Raw genomic sequence first — 17,199 nt, forward strand, 5'->3', positions numbered from 1 at the left:
TCAACTCAAAACTCAACATTCTGGTTGGATTAAGGGTGAACTGACATTTCCCAAAGCCATTGTCCCAAATTTTCTTTTGATCCACTACCTTAAGATTTATAATCACTTTGTATTAGGAAGTTTACTATAGTAGCAAAAGAGGGGAGGAACACACATGTGTATGCACATGGACTTTGAAATGGACTGTCACACACACAGAGTGATGTGCCACACTTGCACCACTGGGAACTCCAGATAGGTTTGACGGCATAAACAAATAGGCTGCGTGATGGCATACCCTCCAAAATTCAACTACTATATTTTTCCAGTTACTGCCATATACATCATACACATATGCTGAAAAGAAAACTTAAGACTTTACAGAATCTGAAAATATTTTGGGGCCTTGTACAATTTAGTAGGATGGATACTTTGTAGCTCTGTCCTCTGATTTGTATCGAATAACTTGCACTGTATTTACAATCACAAATTCAGTGTTTATTTCAGCTACGTGTAGCACACCCTGAATACACTACTGTCAGCTGCTTGTGTGCATCATATCTACTACCTCGAGCAGCAGATCCATTGGGTACAAAATATCCTATTATGGTTTCCCTGACAGATAAAGTAGAAAATTAATTGTGGATCAAAAGGTTGTCTTTAGGACTCACTGCTTAGTAAAGTAATTGGTACACTTGTTTAATGAGAAAAGGTGCCCATAGGTAATTTTTTATTTCAGTGTAAGTTTTGAAAGCTCTCAGCCCCTCTCATATGGATTTGCAAATATGAGAAATGGTAAACTAACCCCCAGTAGAGGATAAAAAATATCAGTCTGCCCAGTGAAGAAAAGTGGGGGGGGGGAAGAAATTAGCAACCTAATGGTAAAAAGCTAAAGTGACACAAGAACAGTCAGAGAAATAACTTTGAAGACAAAACTTCTGAAGCTGAGGAAATGTCATAATGTAAAAATCAAAGCTTGGACCAGAAACAGCAAGAATATTTACAGCTCAATGTGCTAACAGTCTCAATCCCAGCTAATTTAAGAACGATTCATAGCGGCTGGATAAAGCAGAGCTCTTTTAGATGGATGTGAGCAATGGGCAAGAAATGTTGATTAGATCACTTTCTGGCTTAATATGCAGCCATTCTGCTGATATTAAGAGCAGTAAGAAGAGAGGTTGTCAGCACTCACGAGCTCACAGGAGACATATCTAGAATGAGACACAGTCAGCATAAAGGTGTAAAGGGCAATAGATTTATTTCTCATTTTCCCATTCCCTGAGGACTGTTGCAACATACAGAGAAAATTACCAGGAGCTTGAAAAAAGAGAAATAGTTACAGATCTTCCATTCAAAGGAAATCCTAAAGGATTGCATAGCTGTTCAGAAATAACATTTTTCCAGAGAACTTTTCCTCCCCTGTAATCTTGAACATGTTCCATCCAACTATTACAGAAACAGAGGCTGATGGATGGCACAGACTGTGGGATAACTGCTTGATCTTGCTCATTGCTTTTGATCAGACTTGAAAAATGACCAAAAATATTCCAACCAAAGTCCCCAAACAGAAGATATTTGGAGCATAGTAGGTCAAACATATAGGGAATTTTGTTGGTCCAGAGCAACTTGAATGCAGAATACTTTGTCACTCTGCTTTTTTTTTTTTTTTTTTTTTTTTAAGAATATGACCACCTTGCCCACAGATCAGTGAAACAGTGGCATAAATACGTGGATTGGGGATTTCTGTGTTACCTTAACTATATATTAATCATCTAAAACTGTGACATGTGAGTTTAAATTATTGCAGAGTCAAGATAGAAGCATTACTGAAAGCAGTGGCAGCTGCTGTGTTATGGGTGAGAAGTGTGGGCCTGAACTTGAATATTGAGTCTGTACCAGATCAAATTACAGGAATTTTATATCCAGACTCCAAACTTCACAAAGCTGAAAACATTTTGCTAGATTTCTATAATTAACAGAAGCAATAAGAGAAGAGTGACAATGTAAAGCTAGCTGGCAGACATTAATAACTTACCCACACAGGAGGTTCCATCATTAGGTACAAAAGTTTGTTGACCATTGCTGGATTTGAAACCAGGTACACACATGCAGAAATAACTTCCCACAGTGTTTGTGCAATTGGCATGCTCTCCACAAGGCTGCGTAGCATTTTCACATTCATTATCATCTGTCAAGACATAAATTACAGAGAAATATATTTGCATTTGCCAATTGAAGAAAAGAGTAAAGTAAAAGTTTAATTTGCCTCTGGTATTTTATTTATATAAGTTTTGAATGCTGAGCTGACACTCTTGTTGTTTGTCTATATGGTTTTCCCATTGCCAAGGATGTAATCGTGTTCAGCAGCTCTCTTCTACCCTCATCCTGTGTGAGTCAACAAAGGAGAAAACCAGCGGGATACTGAACTGAATGGTTTAATTGAATACTCACTTTGGAATAAAGGATTGAGATAAGTACATGTTCTGCCAGGGTTGTATATGATAACAGTTTTTGCTACCCAGAAATCTACAGGTAGAGGGTAACCTCAAGTTTAGAATAATAGAAAAAAGAGCTCAACAGGGTATCAAGAAGTCACCCACTTCATTCCCTAACACCAAAGCAGGATCATACCTAAACTGAGAGGTTTTTTTCTGGCCTGTTCTTGAAGACCTTCTGTGGTATTTCTCAGCAGTTGCAGACCACAAACTTACAAAATTTGTCCTAATGACTGATTTGAATCTTCAAGTATGTTGTTTTTTCTTAGTTATCCCAAAGATCTTAACAAACAGATAAGCAAGATTTGTGGCTTGATCTTTACCTCTTAGCAATTGCTGTGCAAGCCATCATTTCTGTATCTGCAAATTTACATGATCTATTTTACAGGGTTAATTCCATGCTACCCGAGATACAAGAAAAAGGAATTATATACACACGTTTTAAGACTACTTCACCTCTGCAGAGACTCTGCACGTGCTATCACTATGAGCATGGGGATCCAGCTAGCTTGATCAAAGGTCAAATGAAATCATAAACTCATGCTTTGAACTATATAGTTGATCTTCTGCAATGACTCAATAAAACTGTTTCCTCTCCAGAATATTCCAAGGTCCCTGCTGTCTATTAAATAATTTTCAGACCAAACTTAAGAAAAATTTCAAAAGCTTCCTTATCCAGACACTCTACTTATCGAACTGAGAGTAACACTCACAATAGTGATAATTCCATCTTTCCAAATAGCCCATTTCTCCCAAAGCACTCCAAAACTCTGAAACAAACCAATCAATGAAACTCTCCCAAAGAAGATGACACTGAGTGGAGTTCTCTATTTTCTACATCGTGAGAAAGGAAAAGAGTTAAAGGCTTCCTGAAGTCTACTGGGATTTTGTTCCTGTTCTCAAGCAGAAGGTACTCATAACATGATGAATGACAGGAAAGAATTCCAACAGGGAGAGAAATAACAATTTATTGTAGAAGAGGAATGATTAAGGAGTGTGACAGGGAAAAGAAATATGATTTCAGAAGAGATGCCCAAGGATGAGTTTCAGAAAGGTACTTCTGCTTTCCTGATGGTCAGTGTTCTCATAAGGTGTTTACATAGATAGGGTACAGATAAGTAAAATGTCATGTAATCTAGGGCAGTGGTAAGATTAAATTACACCAAGAGCCGTAAAGCATTGCAGGAATACATTTCTGCAATATAACTTAGTCACAACCTCCAGCATAACCCTAGAACAGGCCATTTTTCAGATTTGAAGTCTGACGTGATTTTGAATGTTACTCAGTTGACTCAGAGATGCAAATATCAATTCAGAACTGCAGCTTTTCTCAGGGGAATTTAGGTCAACAGTATCAAATGGATTATGCTCATTATAACTAAAATTGAATGTAATTTAATGAGAAATCCAAGTATAAGAGCACTTGGCCAACACACATCAACAACATTTATTCTACAGCTTTGGTATTCATGAGACTACAGCAGAGAAGGTGCATGATTTGGATCATAACAATGTCAAAGTAAAACCAAATCATTTTAAGTAGAATTATGATAGGGAGGAAAAAGATGTGGTGTTGGTCCAAGCCCAAAAGCAAAGCCTGAGAATATGAAAAATCCAGTTTGGCACATGACACTGCAGAGACCAGGCCCCAGGACACTTTACAAATCTTAGTAACAAGGTCCACTTCTTCAAATCCAATTTGTGTGTGTCTGTTTGGCTCTTTTGCAAGCCCAGTTTGCTCCCAGATCCTGGTATTTCATGACAAAAGGAAGTGGACTACCCTGTTTTAGCTGCCAAGTAAACTTGGTCTTGGGAAAGTATTCTAGATCCTAGAAAACAATATGTGTTGACTTTGGAAAGCTCATGGGAGTCATGGAAGTCATGGAAGATGAGAAGTAGGACACTGGTGACTGCAGGACTTCATTCAAAGTAGAGGAATAACAGAACTAAGGAGAGAAAAGCTACAGGCTACATGCAAGAACTTTTGGATTTGTTTTCTAGGAGCTCAACTATAGTCCTCAAAATCCAGCTATATTACCTTTTTCAGGTGGTCCAAGGAGTTTATAAGCAATATTAAAAAGACTCATGCAGTGGTCATCAATACATTCTTTACAATTATGCCTAATTAAATTTACTGGATTATTGGTGTTTCTCCTCAATATTTAGAATGTCTGTAAGGGGTTTAATGGTGACTATATAGGCTTAGGAGGCTTGCCTATTGAGTGCACCTTTCGGATAATTTGAGAAACCCTTAGAATATTGAAGAAGAATAACTTATATCAAAAACACAAGAATGAATATTTTAAGAGTTAAATTCATAAGGAGCTTTCTTTTCACTATTCCCATGGTCTAATGTAATACTGAGCAGACCATGCTGAGGGATAATTTACTGGACCACATCCTGCTTCCATTGAAATTAATGGCATAAAAGTCACTGACGTAAGTAGGTCCAGGGTGGTGCTTGCCATGGAAAACTACTGAGTTAATGAGAAAGGCAAGCGAGGAACAAGTTTTCAAGGAAAAAAGGAATTTCATATACAGTTTGACTAGATGTATTTAATCTGCTTACTTTCACACAAAATATTTTACAAGATCAACAATGATGGCAAAAATATCTTCTAGTTCTCTGTATAAACAACTTGATTTTTTTTTTTTTTTCAGACAGCAGTTCAATGTGAAGCCCAGGAGCTTAAGTCATTTTTCAAATTCTACATGATTTATAATATTACTGGATTTGTGATTTAAAGGACATCAGGAAAAAAACAACAGGATTTATACATGGAAAAACGTTTTGCATCTTTGCAGGTTTTTTTTTTTGTTCACTTGTTTTTTAAGAAAATTTTCTGTCTATACAAAGAGGATACTTTAAATGACAGCAAATGTATAATCTACCTGCTTTGTTGTTACTTAATTTAATTATGGTATGTGCATTCACTGCTGGCACAGATACATATTGAACACTGCAGGCAGTATTTCAGGAATGCACAATCCTTTAAAGATTTTTTTTTCTTTTTTCCTCAGCAACTGATGAAAAATTTGGACTTTTAGAGACAAGATTGGCCAAATGACAAGGTTAATTACTGTGGCTAAAAGGTAATGGGGCATTCAAGTATGTTTGATACACAAGACATGTCCTGAATAGCTGAACTGTCCTAAGAAATGACAGTCTGGGGCTGGGGAGCAGTTTTGTTTTGTTTTGATTTTTTTTTGGTTTTTTTTGTTTAGAGCAGGTGTTTTTTGGTTTTGTTGTTTTGTGTTTTTTTTTTTTTTAAGATGGCAGTTCTATGATATTTGTATTGCTCTAAAATCTCATTATTAAAAATCACAATGTAAGGAAGGTTATAAATAGTTTCCTAGGAAATGTGTTAAAGAACCCAAATATGGGAGGATACAGGAATATGTATTTATATGTATCTGAATATTGGTAGAATGTTTACATGATACAGGTGCAAAATAAAACCAATTCTCCATTTTCATCTTAAAAATCCAGCTACCATGTATTTTACTGTACATAAATGTAATTATCATTAGATGGAATCAACTACTAGCTGCATGTAATCATATCTCTACTAGTCTCTTGAAAATATATAAGGATCTTCAAAAGCAGAAAAAAACCTGAAAAGATATACCCCTTTCAAACTCCATTTTGAATTGAGGATGGTAATTCTATACTGAAACTGTTTGTGTTCAATAATATGAGAACACTATTGGTTTAGGATTGAGTAGCTCCATTAAGAAGTTCGGGCATTGATGGAAGTCTTCCCCTGTCACAGAGGGCTATAAATTGGATCTGGTGTTTAAACGATCACTCTTTTACATCAGGTAACTTTGTTCATTAAGGAAAGTGGGTATGAATTTTGTTTAGTATTGATAGAATACATTTTTTGTATAAAGAGCATTCAATTTTTAGAAACTTTAAAACAAAAAGAAAGAATGATTTGTGGATCATAAGGCCATGATGCAGTTGGAAGCTAGTGGGATCTGATAAGATTTTTAGGAAAAAGGATAGAGAAAATTTCTTCTATCATATTCTATATCCTTTCTAAAGGGCAAGTTTTACCCTGTCATATATGCTGTTTTAATACTGGGTGGTTATAAAATCATACAATAAGAAAACACCAGGGCAACTACAGCTACAAAATGACATAATTTGTTATTATTGTGACAAGCATGAGAAAGTGCTTTGAACTATCAGTTTTAGATATAAGTTTTTGTAATACTGTTTACATATTTTACATGAAAAATATCATGAGAGAAAGTATTATGGCAGTGGATTTATCCAAACAGCTTTGAAGAATTTCCATTGCACTGGGTACATCTTCATGGTAGACTTTTTGATGATATGATGACATACAATATGAAGAGTTAGTTTTGGGGTGAAACTTGTCATATTGATTCACAATCACACAGAAGTTTGTCTTTTTTTCCTTTGTAAATTTTCAAGTAAATAGCTTCTCCCTTCACTTCAACAAACAAGGCTGAAATTACCAAAGTTAAACAGAACGATCACTGTATTTTCAGTCCTCACGAATCCATGCAAAATGAGATTTCTACAGAAGTGAATCTGTATAGATATAGAATATATTCTGGGCTCTCTGTCACTGAATTAAATTGATACCAGTCAGGCTGATGTTATTAATTTATTAATCAGTGAGTCAACTGATTGGAAAACTAGCAACGTTGAACTTGGAGTTTGGTCACTGGTGAGAGCCACCTGAGGTGGGACAGCCTATGGCTGCAGGAGTTTACCACCTGGGAGTCTGCCACATGGAAAGCCTGCCATGGAACTGCACAGCCTGGAAGCTCAGCCCTTGACTTCCATGCTTTTGGCTCTTCTGCAGAAGAGCTGGAATTCCCAAAGTCTTGAATCAAAATCTGCCAGTCAGACCTACATCTCCCAAGGCCTTCTACTTGGGTCTTGCTACAGTTAGAACACTTGAGGCTCTTGTTCCTCTGCTTCTTTGTCAGAGCCCGCAGTCCTGGCTCCTCACACAGGGTAATCTGTGCTGTGGCCCGGATCCTTTGTGGGCTCTGACCTGGATAACCAGCCAGGCTGGCCAAAGAGGCAAAAGACTTCCTAGGGCAGCAGAAATCTGGCTGTTGCAGGTGAACTCTTTTGACACCTTGACTTTCCAGACAAGGATTTTAACAAATTAAAAACTCTTGACCACAGCTTGAGTTTGACAACCTGACTTTTCCCAAAGCCACACCTGAACAAGCACAGGCATGATGGTGTGATTTTCATATATTTAATGAATGCTTGATGTTACTAAGGACCATAAGGAGCTCACACTGAGGCCATTATGGTATACTACAATACATTCACAGTCTATTCAGTGCCTTGCCCAGATGACGTAAAAAGAAGCAATTAAAACATCAACAATTAATTTTGCCCCAATCCAGGCCTTTTGAAACCAAGGTTGGAGGCCTCTGGGGCATGCCCTTCTATCAAGAACAGCAGTGGCAGCACAGGGCTGGGGACCAGTATCAGGCACAGTAGTCTGAGAAGTGGACAGCACTGGGTAGGAAGGAAACGCAGCCGGAGCAGCTGGGGAATACATTGATTCATTGCATCCGGCTGTTCTCTTTCGACAGCAGCCTCTGCTGCCAAAGCTGCTATGGAGCCCCTGGGGGAAACTAAAACTACCCTTCCCTAGTGTAACCCTCATGGGAGAACAGTACTTGAAGTGCCTCACTTAACCCCTCAAAAGCAAGTAAATGAAAGGCTTCCTGTAAAATAAATTCCAGTGCTACTCACCCTGCTGTGCTTAGCTTGTCTGGAGGTCTCAGAACAGTGGGTGATCTTACATACATTACTTATGTGCTGCAGGACTGTGCATCTACAGCCATCACAGCCTGAGTTAAGAACAGCAATACCATTAACAACCTTGCCTTTCCTTCCTTGTGATGAGTTTCCATTAATGGTAATTTAACACAATTTGTTTATGATTCTCCAAAGATTCAGCATTCAAGTTTGGTCTAAATCAGCATGAAAGAGCAGATGCTTAGAAAAACCACTTGAGACTGCAGAACTGGGCTGGAAATCTCATTTAAATATGAATTGCTTTCATAATAGGCCCGATTCATCTTTGTCCTACACTGGGGCAGGGGACCATGCAGTTGCTGCATGGGAAATCTTGCCACTGCAAGCTCTGTCTTGCTAAAATTTCATAACTCTCTACCTCCTTGCAAGAGCTTTTCACAATGACTTCTAGGGGTGTTTTTATAGCTTGGCAGGAGTTTTTAACTGGTTTGAACTTGAATGCTCTGCAGTTAGCTGGACTCCTAAAATTCCTTAGTTCAGCAAACAAATATTTTCTCCCACATTCTTCACAGGCTATGTGTATATGCAGAGATGATTTCAGATCAGCAGTTCTTTCTTGTCTGGCTACACTAAAGAGCCTCACAATAAAAAATTCCCTTAGTCCTGGTTTAAGGAGCAGGGCAGAAAATTCTAAAAGAAGGAAAGGCATGTTTCTACATATTCAAAACACACTTAGGTTGAGTTTCAGAGAATGGACAAGGTTTGGAGAGGTTAATATTATCTAAAGTGCTTTCCTCACCTCTTGCTGGTATTTTCAGACATTACAAATTAAACATGAAAAGCATGTATTATTGGGTAAGTGCTAGTGATGAAATTGTCATTTGCTTAGGCACAAAGAACAACCTGCCTCTTCAACAGTTGAAGTATCAAAAAACCAAAATCTATAATTTGTGAACAATCATATGTGAAGAATCAGGGTGGGGGGAATCTTAAAGAGTGCTAGTCCTTGGCTAGAAGCAAACCATTTACCCATACAAACATCTGCAGGAATTTGAGAATAAAAAAAGAACACGGTGGTCAGAGGGAAAGGGGGGAATAGATACTTGTTAAGTGGCCCTGTCCCACCTTTTGCCCAGCACTTCCCCCCACCTCCTCTGTAGACCAAGGGGTCTACATACACTGCAGACAGCAGCAATACATCCCCTCCACTCCCCCCAAGGAGATCTCAGACCTGCACTGACCAGCAGAGACTCAACAAGAAACCTTCAGAGTTATGCAGCTGCAAGTGAGGAGCTTCAGTTTGGATGTCCAAACCCCCAATTAGTTATTTATTGTCTGGCTGACACCCCTTCCCTGAGTGGGTCATGAGAGGAAGACCTGTTCTATGAAGATTCACCCCTTCTATTACAGGCAAAACTCAAAGCTGGTCAGGCATCCCCTGCTGATGTGGTAAGCAAGGTCTCAGGGTACCTGTCAAGGGTGCAGGTGAAGAGCACAACCCACATTACAGCTCAGGCACTGGGGACTGGGAGCTGCCACTCACTCTTCAGGGAAGCAGACCATAACCTCCTTGCACCTAGAACACTCCAGGCTTCCCTTCTGCCTTCCTCCTAGGAAGGTGGCATTAATTCACCAGCTGAGCACCTAGCTTGATGAGCTGTTAAAATGAAAAGCTAAAGAAAGAGAACGACTGTAGCAGAGTAATGTCAGAGACAGCAAAATGAAAAAAATCCAGGATGAAGATGGCCTGCTGGAGTGATCAGAGTGACTTTGGAGGTGAGGAGTGATAACTGGATGAATTCGCAGGAAAACTGGGTTATAGACACTGAATAGGAGGGGATAAAACAATAATTCCATTTTCAGTTCCAGTCATACGCAACTCCTGGTTAGTCATACTGCGAACTCAAACAGCCCGTCTCCCAACTGACAGGATGTGAACGAGTGAGATGTCACCACTCAAATCTAAACATTTTAGTCCCAAGCAAGAGATAAGACAGAAGGAAAACAGCTTAGCAATCAGTTTGATCGAGGGGGAAGAAAAGTTTCCAGGCAGCAGTTTCCCAAATTTCAAAACAAAAAAGATATTTATTCAGAAAACACAGCCAGGAAATGCATCACCACTTTACAGCTTATATATGAAAACCACTATGGCGCCATCATGGTATGGGAAAACAAGATGTGAAAAAAGGGGGTAAGTGAGAGACAACACAGCTTGAATGAGGCAGAGGAACATTAAGCATTATCTGATGAGCTTTATCGGACTTGCTATAAGCATGCATCAAAGACTGTGATAAGAAATAGCTCTGTTCTCTGTCAGGATATGGACTTATCGTTCAGTCACACAAGACCAAATTCTGGGGTCTTGAACACCATGTGGCAGCAGTAGCACGGCATTCCCACTCTGCTGGGGAGCCAGGGCTGGAAGCACCCAGGTGCTCGTGGAGGATTGTCACTGTGCTTGCTGCTCTGGGAGCCCCCCGCAGAGCACAACAGGCTGTTTCAAGTATTTAATGCCAGTGACACGGTGAGGCATGCGAGTTCATCGAACAGATGGCACATGGTGGTGAACACAAATCAGGGAGTACATGGAGCTCTGTAATGATTTATAAAGTAACTAAAATAATCCAGGCACAGAGCTAGTTGTATGTTAAAGGTACTTTTAATTGAAGTTGACCGTCATTTTGTTTGGGGTGGTTCATATTACACATTTGGGAGCCAGAAACGAAGATCCAATTGCTGAATTCCTCTCTAGAGTGGGCAGACAGGTGTGTTTGAACTAAAGAGCAAGCTCAGGTTCATCTCTAATTCTGAAGGCTTTTCCCCAGCTGACCTGCTCCATCACTCCTTCTTGTGGCAGGCTCTGAAATAGCAGAACTGTTTCTCCATTTACTTCTGAGTGAAGAGAACATACTCATGTTTAAGTGTGTGAAAAGTCTGTTTCCATAACAGGGCCTGACCTCAAACTCACTAATGTCCAAGGAGTAACTCCCATTAACCTACATCTTTGCTTTTATAGAAGCAAAGGGGCAAAACCTGCCAAGAGAAGAAGTCAAGAATGAAGACCACATTGCTCTTCCTTTCCCAACCCCACACAGCTCTAATTACAAAGATTCAACCTCAACATCCTGGCAGACACCCTTTGGCAATCTTACTACTCAAGGATTAGACAGAATGTAATTGAGACACATCATGTTTCTTGGTTTGCCTCCTTCAAAAACATGGAATTTAAACAAGGTAAAGTGCAGCTGAATAGGAATATGCCGGATTGGAACTGCCAGCAGTATGTAGGTGTCAATGTTTTTCCTGAATGCTACCAGCAGAAGGGTTTTAGAAACTTCCTTGTTATTAAATAACATCATTCCCAATCCAGCTTTCACTTTTGTTGCTAACTAACTTGTTTTCACGGAAACTCATCCTTTAACTGGAAAGTAAAACACCACATGCACAATTAGAATATTTTTGTTTAAGGGAAAGCAAGCAGCACAGCAGTCCCTTACTGAGAGGGATTTGCCAGTGGATGACTATGCCCCCTGAACAACTGAATGGGCAACCCAAGTAGAAGTTCTGTTTCAGCACTACAAAGAGAACTGTATTTAAAAAAACCCAAAAAACCCCATGAAACCAAACCTTATAGCCAGACAATATCTGCACCATAATTGCTTGCAGACTTCCCATTGCATTTTCCATTTACCATAACATTGGCATAGAATTGGCACCACGAAAATAGATGTATCAGAATGTGAGGCTGAAATCTTGATTACGTTGTTTAACCCTTTCTTCAGTTTATATAAATAAATGTCATTATTTATGCTGTGTACACATATCCCCCCAATACTCCAGTAGCCACTGTATAATAGCATTTAGTAAAATAAGACTCAAAGTTGTTGTTTGATTCCCAGTGCACCTGGTTCTTGTTATTTCCAACACTAATTTCTAAAAACTCTGTTTGCAGAACTTTCTGAACCAAAATACAAAAACTCCATATGGCACATTCTGGTATTTGTCTAAATCCAAACTTTCTTTTGCATATTATATCAGAATCTATAAACCGTCTTCTTATACAGAGAAAGTAGTTCCCCAGTAGCTGCAAAGAGATTGTGTGCTACCATGCACTAAATCTTGGGATCTGTCTGAACTGCATCCAACAGATGTTAAATGCATCTAAAGAAAGGCAGTATAATCATATCAGGATTATTCCATCCGTATCTAATTCCCACCAGCTACTAGATGGGTGTCTCCTACAGCCAGTTACACAAGGGTCATCACTCTCAGGTTGTGATATGTCTGGCTTCTTCAACAATACCCCATCTAATGGCCAGTGAAACACAAGGATGGAAGTCAGTATGAACATGAGTTCCTAGGTCTCATGTTTCCAGACTACCTTCCTGGCCCTGGGGAGATAAACTCTGTCAGTTTACATTTACCACTTTAGCAGCATATTTGGAAGGAAAATGAAAAACTGAACTCTACTGAAAAGGTTTTTGCTAAATCATGATATAACATGATTTAAGAGCTTTAGTAGGAAATCTTTATTTGGGCAACAGGGACAGATCCATATATAGAAGGGACAGCTGGGCTCATCATTGTTTAACTAGAAGTCCCTCTTCATGCTCTTGAATCTGCTACTTAATAGGTGGTACATTATGAAGTGCAGGTGTAGTTGTACTATATTATCTTCAATAAATTTTGTCCTTTGAAAAATAATTTGCTGTAACATATCTGAAACAGTATTAAAAATATTTCTTGCTTTTAGCTTTGAGATCTGCATTATGTTCCATTTTGGATGTAAAAAGCAGAATACAATAAAAGATGTGGTGAAATTGCTTTGAGCGAAGTAATAGCTCAAATAACATGGAAGGCCATATAACAGTGACTACAGAAGTTATTTTTTTCCATTGTGGAACAGTATTCATTGATTTCTGAAACCACAGGCTAATTAAGCTCTGAGTGGACAAAATACTTTAAGGAGTCTACTCTGGGCATCAGAGACGATGAGTTCATGATGTACTTTTGTCAAACCTAAGTTACAGTACTCAAGACAAGAGTAGCTTGATGAAATTTGATTGCCAGTACTATTCAGGAGGTTAGATGAGGTGACCTAATGCTAGTCTATGAGATGCATAGATCTATATTGCTCTAAGTTAATATTAAGGTTAGATCATTAAAAGAAGATAACACCAATAGCAAATAATAGATTTTTTTTTTTTAAATATTTATTTTATTTTTAAAGTCAATACTGTTTCATTCTTGTCAAACATTACATGTGAACTAACCATATTCTATAGTGGCCAACATAGCTTTCCTGTGGCTTAGTGACATTGTGTTTTTTATATTAGCTCTATTTGTAAGTTATCCTATTTGAATGCTCTGGAATTCAATAGCTTCACTACTGGATAATAAACTAATTCACAAAAGGAAATAATTTCAATCTATAACTGGGAAAAGCCATTAATTACTGGAAAACATCCAGTCTCCAAACCTGAAGATATCAAATATGGTCTGGCAAGGAGGAGACAATTAGACTGAGGAATTCTACCCAGAGGGAAAACATGCCAGCATTACTTCAGCTTAGACTAATGACTTCAACAATAACCACTGAAGTATTTCCAGCTACTGTCAATGTTGTAAGTATTTAACTCCATAGTGTAAATATCTTAACTACTGACAGTGATATTCTCAGAGACTGACCCCAGCAGTTAGTTTCTAATAACAAAAGTCACTATAAAAACTTTCAGTGTTTGGTGTTGTCCTGTGTCATTTGCCCCCCACTTTTTTTTTTTCCCTCTGATATGAATTAAAGCTAAATGTAGTGATGCAAGTGGAATTAGAGGTTATAAAACTCAGGAGTTTGGTCTCTGGTACTTCTCAGACTCAGTTAAAGGATTGCAGATTTTTGGGTAATCATAGTCATTTACCATATAATACTCAGATATCATCTTAATGGAATTTACTAATTTGAAAATATATAGCCCTCTTCCTTTCTGGAGCAACATCTTCCAAAACCCAGACTGCTCTAAAGGCCGTATTTCCTGTTTCATCTCCCCCTCCTGAATTCTACAGCTTTGAAGTGATGTAGTCCATGGTCTTCTCATGCCAAATGGTCTTGATAGAAAGAACGGTCCAGAAAGAGCATACAATCTGGCAAACTTTAGCTCCATGACAAGTGGCAGAACAAGTTAACCCACTCAGGTTCCTTAATGGATTTTGAATGTGAGAAGAGCATATAGCATCCTAATTTACTCTAAAGTGACTTCCCTTGCTGACTACACCAACTGCTCTGCTCTTCAATAGTTATTACATACCAGGTTGAAATATTCTGTTCATTCATAATTACTGTTGTCCACAGTAATTTTGTCATTTTGTCACTTTGTCGTTTTCTAGTGAAGGTGTTTATTCTTAGATACAGGGGCTAAGGACTTTATTATCCCAAAGATATGAAACATGCTTAGTAGGCAAAAATATGAAAGTTCCATTAAAAACATATCTACAGTTTGGACAGAAGTAATACTTATAACAGGGAATAATGTTGAAACATGGCACAAGTCAGAACTGAAAACACTTTTAAGTTTGCCTACCATAATACAACCTGCCACAAAAACTGTTATTATGTGCATTTTATCCCTGGGAGTAGTGACAGGCAGGAGGGTGTAGATATGTTGTATAAACACTGTGTATTTTCCAGCAACTGGAGATATGCATGTATGCCTCAATGGAGGGCTGCACCGAGCTCCGAGGCAGGTTGTACTGCAGGCAGTTAGTGCTGCTCAATAGCCAGGCTAATTAGCCTTTTAAACACAGTCTCTATTAGCCTGGACATAGCAGCATGCTGCAGAGCCACACTGCTTGCTATTGCTTGACATGGTTTATTCAGTACTGCACTGTGTCAGCTCAGCAGACACTTGGAGACAAAGTCCCAATTACAAAACACAGAGAAAACACTGTTGCCACTGATTAAAGCGAGGGGTGTAATTTACATACTAAGAGAGCAGAAGCCACAGAAAAGGGAGATTGTCATAAGGTACTGAATAAATGCATGTAAGCAGATTTCCACGGACTGCCATACTGAGGATCTGTCAGAGAGGGAGGCCCTGCAGAAACCTTCACTAGTATTTTTCCAATTATTACTCATCTGCAAAGCTCTCGGTTGGAAATGCTAAAAACTTGTTTCCCAAGCAAATCACTCAAAAAAAGAATGTAGCTGCTTTTCATTTATTGAAATAAACCTCTCAAAGTAAGTGCCTAAATCTAAGTTCAAGCAAACATAATCAAGATAAACATCTTGATTATCAAATAGACTGAACTTGCAGAAGCACTGGGTAGATTTCTACAACACGTTAAGTATCCCTGAAAATTGGGCCATTTATTAGATATGTGGAGAAGCGCTGCAAGCATCATTTTTTAAAGTGTTGGACAAGAAACTGGTTTAGCAAAAAGCAGCAGTAAAGACTGTTACTTTATTTTTAATCCAGGAAAACTATGACATCATGTATCAAATGTTTTATTCATTAAAAAAAGTCATTGCCTTTTGCCCTCTGCACCCATCTCTTGATGTATCAGCACAGGCAGTTCTATAGGATATCCTTAGTTTTGCTCCAGAAGTCCCAGCTCAGTCAAGATACTGAAGATCCCAGAATAGTTTGCTGGGAAAGGTTCTCTGAGCTTGGATTTGTTGCAAACTTTATGTTACAGTAAGTATTAAATATTTATTTTGTTTATTCAGTCAAGTGGAGTAGGTTTACATCTCAAATCTAAATACAGATATGCACAGAGAAAAGTAGTGTTTAAAAAACATTTATTTTAAAATGGCCAAGCTGTTAAATATGAAGATACTGGATTAGAGCTTAAATTCTTACTCTAGCTGCCTTGGCTCCAGGTCAGGCACCATGAAGTCATCTCCAGGATCTCCTTCAGAGACTCATTGAAAGATCTGGAATAGGGGACAGCTGAAGACAGGGAAAAGGGCATGTTGGGGAATGGGACAGCAGCACACACTGTTGGAAAAAGGGTAAAGCCATGCTTTGGAAAGGCTGACTCAGAAATTTGAGTAAGGAGAGGGCATTTCTTTCCTCTTAACTGGCAACATCCATGTTACATCTGTCAGAGGCAAGTTAGAGGCCTTAACTCAACCCTGTGAGTTAAGGCCCAGGAAAGAAGCAAAGATTATTTTCTAAGCAGGTCCAGTTTTAAGCCATTAAACTCCAAGATAATGATGGGTTTCTTGAGGAGCAACAAGTTTCTTTAGAACTTCACTCAGTGCCTGTTTTAGCCAAAGGCTGCACTGTTGTGTTGTTTTATGTTTAAACATACCCTACTCTGACAAGCCACTGAAGCCTTTAAAGTCTTCTCATCTTTATTGCAGACAGTACTTTGATGTCAGTGCCAGAAAAGGTCAACATAAGAACTTCAGAATTAGACTTGTTTACATCCAACATACAATACAAATAAATGAATGTGGCAAGGACATCCCAGGCAGATTAAATAAGGCCATGTTTTTCTAGTTCTACTCAAAGTGGTTTTGTTTTTGCCAACCATTGTTGATTCGATGATGACATTGCTCGCAATGAAATTCACTTATTGAAGCGCTTTCGCCCTCAAAATGTTTCATCAATCATAGCCCAGAAGGGCTCTGTCATAGGGTAATTGCAACTTGGCGTACCAACAAAGAGCATCCAAACATCCTCAGCTTCCTTATCTATACAATGGGCAGGGATGACAGCCATTTTATTAGCTGAGATATTGTTACCCCCATCAGATAAAATAGTGTGTTTTGTTGCTTTGATGTTTTCTGTCACCATAGTAGAGCTGTCGTTTTCAACTGCATGTTTAAAGAACTGCTGTGGTGGCAGCTTATGTTCCTTCACAATAACACTGCCTACAAACATCTTGGAGAGAGGCAAGGGGTATACTAATTGCACTTTATCAGAAAGAGATGGGAAGAGCAAACAGAGTTTCTGCCACAGT

The 17,199-nt window shown here is 38.7% G+C and overlaps 1 protein-coding gene across 2 annotated transcripts in view; it reads right to left on the bottom strand.

The window, feature by feature from the left end:
• Window positions 1-17,199, bottom strand: part of ADGRL4 (adhesion G protein-coupled receptor L4) — a 75,386-nt gene that overhangs the window by 34,268 nt on the left and 23,919 nt on the right. For both annotated transcript variants that reach the window (XM_074832349.1, XM_074832348.1), the window contains exon 3: window positions 2,015-2,167. In XM_074832349.1, coding sequence (XP_074688450.1) covers window positions 2,015-2,167 — 153 coding nt within the window. The remainder of the gene's footprint in view (window positions 1-2,014; window positions 2,168-17,199) is intronic.

Source organism: Strix aluco, chromosome 8, assembly GCF_031877795.1.
Source record: "Strix aluco isolate bStrAlu1 chromosome 8, bStrAlu1.hap1, whole genome shotgun sequence".
NCBI lineage: Eukaryota > Metazoa > Chordata > Aves > Strigiformes > Strigidae > Strix > Strix aluco.